General features: G+C 46.4%; 1 protein-coding gene across 1 annotated transcript; it reads right to left on the bottom strand.

The window, feature by feature from the left end:
• Nucleotides 1-5,168: 5,168 nt before the first annotated feature.
• On the bottom strand, nt 5,169-11,332 carry crtap (cartilage associated protein). Its single transcript, XM_083646172.1, has 7 exons — nt 10,816-11,332; nt 10,039-10,188; nt 8,803-8,974; nt 8,120-8,248; nt 6,540-6,685; nt 6,224-6,307; nt 5,169-5,558 (listed from the first exon to the last, which is right to left on the bottom strand). The coding sequence occupies exons 1-7, from the start codon at nt 11,275-11,277 to the stop codon at nt 5,511-5,513; spliced, it is 1,191 nt and encodes a 396-aa protein (XP_083502298.1). The 5' UTR covers nt 11,278-11,332; the 3' UTR covers nt 5,169-5,510.
• Between the last annotated feature and the right edge of the window lie 1,168 nt (nt 11,333-12,500).

A 12,500-nucleotide genomic window follows, 5' to 3' on the forward strand; every position in this document is an offset into this window, starting at 1 on the left:
AGAACCGCCTCAGAGCCTCAGGCGCCCAATCAGAGGAGAGTAAAGAGTCTGAGAGCCAAGAAGGTCGCTTCCAGCATCCTGCTGATGGTGATGATATCGATGATGACAGAGATGACCATGACGACAGCCACCATGACGACCAGGGCATCTATAACGACAGCCACCACGATGATCAAGACGACCATGACGACAGTCACCATGATGACCAAGACGACCACGATGATCACGTGAAACATTACATTCCAGCCCCGCACGACGACCTGGATAAGCACGGTCGCTATGATGATCCCGATGATCATGATGACCATTATGACATGGGCGAACACGAAGACGAGCGTGATCGTGTTCGCCACGGCAGCCGGGGGGAATATGATCATGGAGACGAGAGTTACGATGAAGATCACGACCATGAGAGCTACGACGACCGTGACCATGTGACTGAAGACCACCATGGCCGGGATGAACAGCATCCTGACAGCTCTCAGGAGCGTCCAGACCAGGATGACCATGATGACGGTGAGGATCATTACGACCTGGGTGGAGACGAAGACGACACCGATCGTGACCGCTTTGATGACCATGATCACGACGGTCATGAACATGATGACCATGACAGCTATGAAAGCCATGAGGATCACGATGGCCACGACGACGATGACCATGATGACGGCCATCAGCGTGTGGTCTTTCCCATGGCCACAGATGAGCACCAGAACTTCACCCTGGAGGGCACAGCAGGAAAACCGACAGCCACGACAGATGAGACCTGGTTGGACGGCTATCCTGTCGTTCCAGAAGAGACGGAGAAAGGCGGCTCCACAGAGGAGCAGGAGGGAGGGACTGTCGGGGCGACGGACAGTCCCAATGAGGTGGAAGTGAGCACCAGCCTGCCTGAGGCACCTGAGTCTGGCACCGTGGAGCCCGACTCGGAGCAGGGTGGCGTAGAGGAGGTCTGGCCGGCCCTCTTCCCTACCCCCTCCCCCGCCGGCCCCGAGCCCTCCGACTCCCAGGACCAGGACCCTACCGAGCACCCCTTCCCCGACCACGGCCCCGCCCCACCGATGCACAGCGATGACGACAGCATCACGCGGACCGGAGCGTGGCCCGAACACGACCTGACCGGTCAGACCGGGGAGAGGGGCGAGGTGGAGGGAGAGATGGGGGAGACGATGTGTATCGGCGAGGACTGCCCTCCCCGTCCCCCCACCTCCTCCAGCCGAGGTCCCACGGTGGCGGCCATCATCGTGGCAGTGTGCGCGGTCGCCACGGCGGTCGTCGTCGGGGCGTGGTGCTACCGACGGCGACAGCAGAAGAGCTCGTTGTACGAGATGAACGGGAAGGGCCAAAGTCAGAGCAGACATGGCCAACAGATAGAGATGCAGCAGAAGGTGTAAGAGAGAGAGCGAGACGGAGTGGAAGAGAGATGGACACTGATGGGCTGCAGAGACACTGGGGAGGGGGGGTGGGTTTGAGAGGAAAGCACAGCCCCAGCTAGATTCTCCTGCAGAGCTGAAGATTTTGGATAGGTATAAACTGATGAGCTCAGGTCTTTACGAATGGAGAACGAGGGTGCTTACTTAGTGCTGCAGGAGCTTAAAGCATAAGTGAGAATGAGGTAAAACGGGATGGTACGAGTTCAGCTTCACCCACTGATGTTGCGGTATAAGGGATTTTACCCATTTTGGTTATACCTATCCAATCCTTTTCATAGCTCTAGCATCTTGTTGAAAAGTTTGAGGGGTTGTCCCTGGACCGGACTCAGGTCCAGGAAGAAGATGAGACTTCGACCTCCAAAGCTCTTGGACATTGTGGTAAAGAATCTTTTGTGTTTTACATTGCTGTCGTTTTTTTGTTACGCTGAATTCACTGACTGCTCTGTTTTATTGTTGATTTATCTGTGTTGTTCTCCATCTCCTGACGGCAGATTTCATTTCATGTTTGTTGTTGTTAAAGAGTATTGTGTTGATAGAAGAACATTGACTCCACTTTTTACTCCATGACATGAGCACTGAAGTTCAGAACACTTCAGATCATCGCAGCAGATTTGGGCAGACCGTCCCGAATGAACGAGCCGGCTTTTGACAGACCAGCATTAGGGGGGTAAAGGACCGTTAGATCAGATGAAGGAGTGCGCTGAAGAGAGCAGAGAGCAGAAGAAATGAGGGCAGAGGCGAGGTGTGAGTAAGAAGGATGGGGGATGACGAAAGAAACGTTTAAAGACTTCCTGCCTCTATTGGTTTTGACAGTCGACTGGTGAGAGATTGGTGTCCAGACTGCAGACTCAGCCCCTGTCTGTGTGTTTGTGTGTGTGTGTGTGTGTGTGTGTGTGTGTGTGTTTGTTTGTGTGTGTGTGTGTGTGTGTGTGTGTGTGTGTGTGTGCGTGTGCGTGTGTGTGCGTGCGTGTGTGCGTGCGTACGTGCGTGCGTGCGTGCGTCTGCGCACGCATGTGTGTGTCTGTCTCAGGTCAGTGTGATCTGCCGGTCAGTGGTGTGTCCTGGACGTTGTGGTGCTGCCACGGCAACAGAGAGAAACTGTCTGTTGAACACTGACCTGTAGCTTAGATAGACAGATACACTACGTTCTTGAGTCATAAGAACACTATAGGAAATGTTATGTTCAACTTTCAAATAGAAACCGTCAGAAATTATTTTGACTGCTTTGGGTTTTTAAGATGTGTCAAATTACATTTTTCCATGAAAGTTCAGAAAATTGTAATTTCACTCCAAAATACCTGATGCAGTTGGATTGCCTATGACTATAGGTTAAAATAATGAACGTTTTTTACAGTGTAGGTCTATGTATGATTTAGTGATATTTGCATTCTGTTTCATGCTGTTTCCATACTAATGTGAGGGAACCAAATACTTGATAACATGGTCAAAGATGGAAAAATAAATAAATAACTAAAATAAATGTGTAAATAATAGCCATTCTAAGATTGTCTTAAATTTAGATATTAAAGATTGTTATTCCAGTACTGTATAAAGATTACCAAAATGAACTGACATATGCCATAACGTCAATGGAAACTGCTTTAATCATAGTTATTGTAAAAAGTGGATGGTGACTGGTAGACAAAGATCACTAGTATCATCAGCCTTGCCTGGTTGTTGTGTTTTTCTTCATATTTGTTACAGATGTTGTAGAACATCAGTGTCCTCAGCTGCTTGTAAAAAGCATTGAGTTGGGTGGGTGAAGTGAATCACGGTTAATTCCTTTCAAAAGCTTGATTTAATTCAAATTGAAATGACTTTATTGAAAGCATATTAACATTTAAATCCTCTGATCTGAAACTGAATTGATCATAACTATGTGGTGAGGGTTTGGGGGAGAAAGTATAGAATATGTAGGGGGGGGCTGTTTCTGTAAATATGAATTTCTTGACTGTGTTAACTTGCTGTACATAAAAACATATAGAAATGGAACATAACTTTCGTTAACAACCAATATCAGACAATACCTCTTCAGGTGTTACAGGGTCAACTCGTCTCCACTTGCTTAAATACTCCACTGCCTTTTACGACACTTACCATCCCACACTGCTGTTGATACACAAATGCTGTCCTTGTGATGATGACAGTCAGCTTTGGTTTTTCGAAGAAAAGACCATGTTGTTGTGGATCGTCAATCTGATCTCACACCAGCTTTGCTGTATCAATGATAGCTGAGGAGCAATGGCAACCATCTATGCCAGAGGTTTTCAAAGTGGGAGGCGGGCCTCCCCAGGGGTGCTCCAAGCAGTTTCAGGGGAGGCTCAATGAATGGAAGTGAAAACATATTATTAGTTATCAAAAGGAGATCACATAGAATAGCCAGAATGTGAGTGTGATTTGGTTAAAAAGATAGTTCAGACATACAGTAGTTTTGGAGGAATTTTACAGTTTGTACCTACTTTCCCAGAGTCACAAACAAATATATGTCTTCTTCAGACAGACCCTTTTTTATGTATTTGGTGTAGTCTGAAGTATGTCAAACAGCAATATCAGGCTATCATAGCTCAATTGCTAAGTGTCTTTAGGAACAAATCATCCCATAGGCATCCAGGCATTGAGGGAAGGGGACACCTTTTTCCAAGCTTTGTCTGGGGGGACGCCCACACTCTCAAACTTTGAAAACCCCTGATCTATGCCATTGCTCTCTTCAGCTATCATTTATGTTTCAATACTGACGTTGAGTTCTGGATCACTTGAGCATGTGCAAAAATGTGATGATCACCAGAGAGAAAACAAATATTAAATGGGAAAAAATGAAACAATTTTGCGGGTGCCGACTCATTCCCATGATAGAAATATTTCACGTTTCATCTCAAACGGCCTGATGTGCGATGTTAAGTGTGTGTACTGTATATGTGTTTCCTCTAGGTCACAATAAACTCCTAAACCTGTGACTTTCTGATTATTATTGGCTCAGATGCGGTTTTATATTAATTTATACTTTAGGCTCTGTGCTGTAATGAGAATGGATTTAGGTCAGGGTTGATTGCAGACAGTCATCATGCCTCTATTTTCCATTGCCTTTACCAGTCTGTGTGTGTGTGTGTGTGTGTGTGTGTGTGTGTGTGTGTGTGTGTGTGTGTGTGTGTGTGTGAGAGAGAGAGAGACTTGACTTCTGTCACGTCTCAAGGTGGGATTTCGACCTGTGACCTCTTCTGTATGTATCTTAAAATTTGAACCAAGCCGCTCCTGCCATCTTCTGCTTGTTTGCGGTATGTTCAAGAAAACAATGAGAGAAAGAAGTAAAGAGACAAGTTGAAAGACAGAGAAAGAGATGGGTGAAGGTAGGAAGACGAGAGAGAGCATCCAGAGAGTCGGAGAGAGAGAATGTGCAACAGGGAGAATGTTCCGCTGTGGGTTTTTAACACGGCTGTGTGACAAACTGCACAGAGACTCAATGTTCAAACATGATTAAACAACTCAGTGTTTTCTCTGGCTCAGCCTCTCTGCACAGTGCGGCCCCGGACCCGATCAGCTTTCATCAAAAGGACCCTGGCCAGCTCCGTGTCCTCCTCCTCCCTGGCCTCTCTCTCTCTCTAGGACATTTTTTATTAGTGCCTGAGTCAAAAATCAATAGTGTGAAGTGATTTTATTGCCACTGAGCCACGTCTGCAGCGCCAGAAACTCCACTGTTCAACACTGGAATGATTTACTCAAGAGATTTGATGTCCGGCAAGTGAGTTTTTTTTTTATTGTAAAAAGGACCATCTTTGTAAGACAACAGACACAAACAATTCACAGTAGAGGACAAAACAGTAAGTAAACTGTAACAGTAACACGTCTCCATCACTATCATCATCACCACACTCATCCCAGGTAGCCACTATACCATATTTCCACATCACTGACCTGTATGTTTAGTGCAAGACAATAAGTATAAAAACAGGATGTGGAGCTGCAGTGGCCAATCAGAGCCTCTTTACAATATCCAATAAATACGTACGAGCCGAGGAGAGTCGACGCTGTTTTGTTGTTTGTGTTTGTTTTTCAGTGTTTAGCCAGAGCTTCCAATGTGCGTTATTCATCGTCATCCAGGAATTCATCGATAAACTGCACCACCTCCCCCTGTGGACGGAGACACACACGCGCACATGCACACGCACACGCACACACACACACACACACACACACACACACACACACACACACACACACACACACACACACACGAAAAAATAACTCAGAGAAAGCTCGAGAGGTGATTGCTTTGAAAGTGACATTTACTTTGAATGACTTTGCATATTTCCTCTTGGTTATATCTGTGATATTTTTCCTACCTGCGTTACTAAACAGATTACAAGTAGGAACTGAATGGTATTTACCACATTCCACATATAATCCTGGTTTATGTTTGGCCGCCCTGATAAACAGTCCTACTGCTGCATGACATAACGAATGCCGGTGTCATGCTGCCACCGCTTGGCCATCTGTGGTATTGCAGCCTTACAAACACAGGGGCCACATTGTACTGCAGGGCAGGATGGCATCATGTGACCAAACTGAGGAATCCGGGTTTTCTCCCCCATACTTTACACACCTATGAGGGCCTATGAGAGCTACAAACAGCCTAAACCACAACACAGCTGACTTTATGGGGAATCATGCTGGTCTATTTTTAGGGTAGATTTACACCTCCTCCTCCCTTGCCTCAACCCAAGATAGCCTTGTGGAAGCATGCTGGGACACACACACAAACACACGCACACAAATATGTAAATACAGGCACAAACCTCGTCTTCATTGGCCAGGCGCTGTCTGGAGAATTCCAGCATCTGTAGCTGCATGGTAGTCTGGTTGTGGTACCGCACTGCCTCCTGTAACACACACACACACACACACACACACACACACACACACACACACACACACACACACACACACACACACACACACACACACACAGGGGTAAGTGTTTCTGAAACCAAACAAAAATGTGTGTGTGTGTGTGTGTGTGTGTGTGTGTGTGTGTGTGTGTGTGTGTGTGTGTGTGTGTGTGTGTGTGTGTGTGTGTGTGTGTGTGCGTGTGTGATCATTCATGTGTCTCACTGGTCTGGGGAGGAAGTCCTCTTCTGTCAGCTCCCATTTGTCTTTGTGGAACTGGTAGTAGGCCACGTTGTTGTTCATGACTTCATCATTGGGGTCAAACAGTATGTAACTGGCCACGCATGGCACTCCGTTCTTCAGGTCGTTCACTGAAAACACAACAGCAATACTTAAATCTTAGGCACTGAAATAGAATTCACAGGCGCGAGGCAGAAGTATGTGTTTATAGCTTTCGAGGCGTCCACCAGGCATGCTGTAACATGAATCTTCTCAATCAATAAGGTCATCTTACTTGATAAAAACTAGAACAGTGGTTCTCAAAATTCTTCACGTCAAGGACCCCTAAACAGACAAATTAGACCCCAATTTGATAAGATTTTCTCCCAGGGTCCCCATCTGATAAGATTTTAGCTTTTGTGATGACCCTCCCACTCTCCTGGTCCTATCTTGCAGGAGCCTGGTGTTGGGGTCGTTAGGCTGATTGGGTACACCTGGGCCCGGTGCAGGCCTTTTTCACAGGAGCCATTTTGTGTCTAAAAGGCAGGAAGTAACACAGGTGCCTAAAAACATTAATTAGGGTTTCCAACTTCCAGTCCATTTAGGTGTTCCAGTGCTGGGGCCCTAATTAATGAGTTGGTTACACTTGTGTTTACCCTGCCTTTTAGACACAAAATGGCGGCTGTGAAAAAGGCCCATTCAGTCTCTCTCCCTCCTCACTGATTCACATTTTGTTCTGTTCATTTGTTTAATGTAGTTTGTGTTGTCTAGTTATTTCCCCTTACTTTTAGCAAATTAATTACTGCTTTAACTTTTACTTTGGCGTATGACTCCCCTCGTTTGTTACTTCCGGGTAACATATGAGGGGAGTCATACATCAAAGTAAAAGTTAACACAATAATTTATTAACTAAAACTAAGAGAAATTAACTAGACAACACATACTACATTAAACAAATTAACAGAACAAAAGGTGCACACGGACGAGGAGGTAGAAACGGAATGATCTAGCAGTGATACTCAACTTGCGGCCCGGGGGCCAGATGCGGCCCACGATAGGGTGCAGAGTGGCCCCCCAACCATTTTCTAATTCACAACTGAAACTAACGTGAAATAAAGTTTGACTGAGCTCCAGCTAAATTGTCAAATACCGCCGTCTGCTCACCACCCAGGCACTTATATGTACTTAACTAACTTAACCTAACTAACTATCTGTGTGCACAAAATTGTCAGACTAAACTCCGGCTGACACTCCAAAAACCTACAATCCGCTACAGAAAAAATAATATTAATGTTTGTTTAATTACCGTCCTCACACTTTTAGTTTTATTATAGAAAGTGTATGAAGCCCATGACCAAAATAGTTATACATTCTGTCATGGTGTTACTTATGGTTGGAATTCTAGTGAAAATAAAGTATCACCCTTTTTGCTGGGGTCCCCCTGGAACCCCCTTAAGGGCCCCTGGGGGTCCTCAGACCCCACTTTGAGAACCACTGAGCTAGAGGACAGTGGGCTCCCAAGTGCAATGCATTGCAAAGTCGGGTGTAAGTCAGCGATAATAAAACCGTAACAACACGCTACTCACATTTGTAATAGGCGAACTGCAGGTAGTGGTACATGGTGGCCACAAACTTCTCCACGACGAATCCTCCTACGACAGGCGTCAGCTCACTCTCACACCTCACCTTCCTCTCTAGGACCTCTGTGTAGTGATCTGGTGGAGAAAGTGCATTAAATCAATAGCTCAATCAATCAAAGCTATGCACTAGAACTGTTGGTAAATTGTAAGGGGATGTATCAGAAAGATGACAGATGAAGAATAAGAAGAAATGGAGAGAAATGTAGGAATGTAGAAGGAGTGAAATGAAAGACAAGAACAAGACAGATAGTCCATGAGCCAAGACCCAAAAAATCTATAAATAGATATCTATCAATAGAGGGTATGCATGTGATGTCACAGAGGCAGAAGTCACTGTGGGGTCACGCCCACTGAGTCACAGCAAGACTGAGCTTGAATGCAGTAATCAGCCTAGATAAGTGACACCTGCTGCTCAGGGAGGAATTTGACACTCGTTTTGACACTCATTCCCGATTGAGGGGGCGTGTTTCAGTGGGTGTGCATACCCTCTATATATCTGGTCTGGCTCATGGACTAAGAGGCAGAGGAGGCTATTGATCTAGAAAACAATAAGAATGGATCATGGAGTATGGATAGATTCAGACGGAGACAGTGTTGGGATAAACACGGGGAGACAGGGGTAAACTGACCAGCTATGGAGGGGTAGAAATCTTTGAATTCTTTGATCTCCCTGGCGCCTTCCGAGGCGGCCAGACACTCGTCGTAGACCTTGAAGAAGTCCCGCAGCGCCAGCTCCATGTCCGACACAGAGGTACGGTAGTTACCCCCATTATACGCCCTCACCGCACGCACAAACAGTGTCTGGAAGAGCAAACACAACAAACAACAAGAAATATACAAATTCAACCACGGTTGTTTGATGTTAATTAGGGGTACGATTGTAGGCAACAATTCACATGGTTAATGAGCAGGCTTCCATTATCGGTACCCCCCCCCCCCCCCCCGTAATTGATGAATTGTACCGTACTGTAGTTACTGTACTGTTTTATAATGTAGCCTACAGTTGTGTGATGGTGGCTGTCCCCTCTGTTTTTGTTTGTTTGTTTGTTTGTTTTTTGCATTCCTGTTTGTTTGTCTCTATACGCTGGTGATATTATGAATTTCCCCTTGGGGATTAATAAAGTATATCAATCAGTTTTCTCATCTAGGTCATGGTGCCTCATGTATAATAGTAAATTGTAGTGTTTTTTATGTGAATGAATGGGATCACTGTTGCTTTCTATACCAAGGATTCCCTAACTTGTCCCTGTCGAGATCCCCCAAAAAGATACAAATAAGATCACGGACCCCACTTTGATTAGATTTTGTCCCAAGGAACACACATCTGAGAAGGTGTTTTGTGGGTTAACTTAGATCAGATTTTTGACCGAATTTTATAGCTGTCTCCACTGTATGGTGAATGGGGAGGGCGAGGGGGCAGTGAAACCTCTGATCAAAACAGTCCTCCATATAAATGATCTAGTGAGTGAAATAACGGAGTGCAGTGAGATCTACTACTCATTGTGCTGGGGACGCCCTGCAGCTCTCTCAAAGGCCCTCGGAGGTCCCCGCCCGGACCACACTTTGGGAACCACTGGTCCATGACCCTATTCGACCCTGATGGCTATAGGCTAGCTTAGCCTTCCCACCACAGGCTGCTCCCACATCAAACCTCCCACACCCACACAGCCAAGAATAGGAAGGCTTTTGCGCATGGCAATACAGACATGTGTGCGCGTGCATGTGGTATGGGTGTAACGCTCGTGTGCACGCAGTCTTCCCTGTGTGCACTTAAGAATCCAACTTAAAGTGTGTCTCAGGTCTCAGCGTGTGTGTGTGTGTGTGTGTGTGTGTGTGTGTGTGTGTGTGTGTGTGTGTGCATGTACCTCATAGGATTTGGTCTCCAGGTCTTTGAGGTATTCCTCTGCCCCCGGTAGGCTCCTGTAGTAGGCCATGTTCTTCTGCATCATCTCGTCATCTGGGTGCTTCAGCAGGAAGGTGTGGGCTGCAGACACTGCCTTGGCCAGCTTGTCCGACTGGGAGGAAGAACACCAAACTTTTATTTCTGTTTGCGCTCATCAAGTCAGTAACTAAAAATGCACACAGAAAGGTCCTCAAAGGTTTCCATTCATTCCATAAACCCTAATCCTGATCTTACCAACATAACACCAACATAATACAGGGAAGTTGCCAGAATCTTCATTTTTGGGTGAACTGTCCCTTTAACCATAAACATCAGTCCTCCTAACCAACACCTTTCAGAAGTCAGGACTGACCAAATGTCCTCATTTATAGTACCGTAGCCTATTTCCCTCATCTTTATAGCCTAGCCTTGTGAGGGTAGAAGTAGCTAGCCTACAAGAAAACACAGAGACACACGTAAAAGTTAAGGATCCCCCTTTTGGAGGATATGCATCCGTGGCACGCATGTGACGTCAGGAACCCCTTTAAGAAAACGCATCACTTGTCCACTCCAGTGTTTAGGAGAACGGCTGTACCCGTCCGTCCCGGTGACGTAGTGGGAAGTAAAAAGTTGGGTAAACCATGACTTCCCAAATAGCCTACCGTTAGATCATAATGATAGAGCTCAGCATAAAAAGTCAACTAGAATCCCCCCCATCCCTCGCCAGTTTAACAACTTTACTAAACCTCTGCTCGCTCACTTTGAAGTAGGCATACTGCAGGTATCGGTAGGGCTCTCTCCTCTCGAACTCGTCCACGGTGTCCCGGCTGGGCATGGTCTGCCTGAAGGCGGGCAGCCCCTGCTTGCAGCGCTTCAGGCACTGCGCCCTGCGCATCACGTTCCCAAACATCCGCAGCTCGGGGAACTCCACAAACTTCTCCTCCTGGTCGAGGCGCAGGGAGCTGCAGTTGAGGTTACAGAATGCCTCGCTGTCCCGCAGCAGCCGGTACAGCCGGAGAGAGACCTCCAGGTACTCCACGCTCTCCTGCCACTTCTCCCCGGTGTACTGGTCCAACGCGTACTTGTACGCGGAGTCCAGCGGCATGAGTTCGTGCCTCGGGAAGCTCCTGAAGCTGTATTTCTCATACTGGGAATGCACTACGGTGAGACAAAAGGCGAATAACAGTACCGAGAAGAGTTGAGAAGAGGTGGAGGGTGCCATCTTTAAGTTTTCTTAAATGGTGGGGCGGCTGGGATACGTCTGCTGCGTGGGTCTCTACTAGGACCGCCTCTAGTCCCACCACGTATCCGGACACAGCCTCCCCTCCCCCGGCCAAAGGGCAGGCATAGTCGCGCTGGCGGGTGGGGGCCGCCGGAGGTGCTCCTCCCACCAAATCACTGCTGTTGTTCTGGTGCTACTAGTAGCCTATGTAACAACTCTGTAGTAACCATTGTGAGAGAAGAGAATATCCCATGCATCTTGTGCTTTATGTGAGCTGTAGTCACATAACTTTTAGAAGGGGTCCAAGTACAAATTGTAATTTTATTTCATTTTAAAACTTACCAAGGACGTTCTATTCTATAAAGTAGGCCTATTCTCTTTGGAATTGTATTCTTTTCTCGGTCGGTCACTAATTAGACCCCTGCTGAAAACAGAGAGTCCCTCCCCCTTCCAGTTGCCACGTAGAGACATTCCTGCCTGAGACATTAAAGTATCCCCCTCCAAAGTCGTTACAGATTAATCCCACTAACACCAGGCGGTGTTGTTAGTGGGACTGCAGCATATCCGCATTAACAGCGAGGTTTATGCGCACTGGGCTCATGTCAAAGTGTGACTGCAAATCAGAGGCAGAGTCAAGTTTGTGCATAGTTTTAGGATGGTGTGTGCGTGTGCAGCTGTATGGAGACCCCTACGTTACCACGTTGACACATCTGAGAGGCTGCACTGCGCATGAGCACTACGTGGTGCCCAAATTATCCCATTCAATTCAGAGCCTCATCAAGCCAGCCACAGAAAGAGACAGAGCGACACAGGAAAAAGGAGATTTTGCTTTCAAATTAAAAGCATAATTTTTGCTCTTTGGATTTCTCTGAGTAGTTTTGACAGCTCCTATCCTATATTCATCTTGTACAACCATTGGAGCTCCCATTCTACAGCCTTTAACTATGTCTGTACTATGGGATTTTAAATTTTGAAGTAGTAGACATCCTTCGGTCTGATATTGAGTCTTTTATCGTTGCGTTGGAAGTGGGAGAGCGTGGGTTTGAATTCCGCCTTCTTCCACCACTGGGCAAGCCGTTAACATGGGTTACACTTATATGAGCATGATCGTCTGTGCAAATTACTTTGATCCAATTATGCTTAAATGTTCATTTACTACAGACTTTGATAATCAAAACAAAATTACACAAAATTACCCCCCCCCCCCCCCCCCCCAAAAAAAA

The sequence above is a fragment of the Poromitra crassiceps genome, assembly GCF_964638095.1.
Source record: "Poromitra crassiceps genome assembly, chromosome: 11".
NCBI lineage: Eukaryota > Metazoa > Chordata > Actinopteri > Beryciformes > Melamphaidae > Poromitra > Poromitra crassiceps.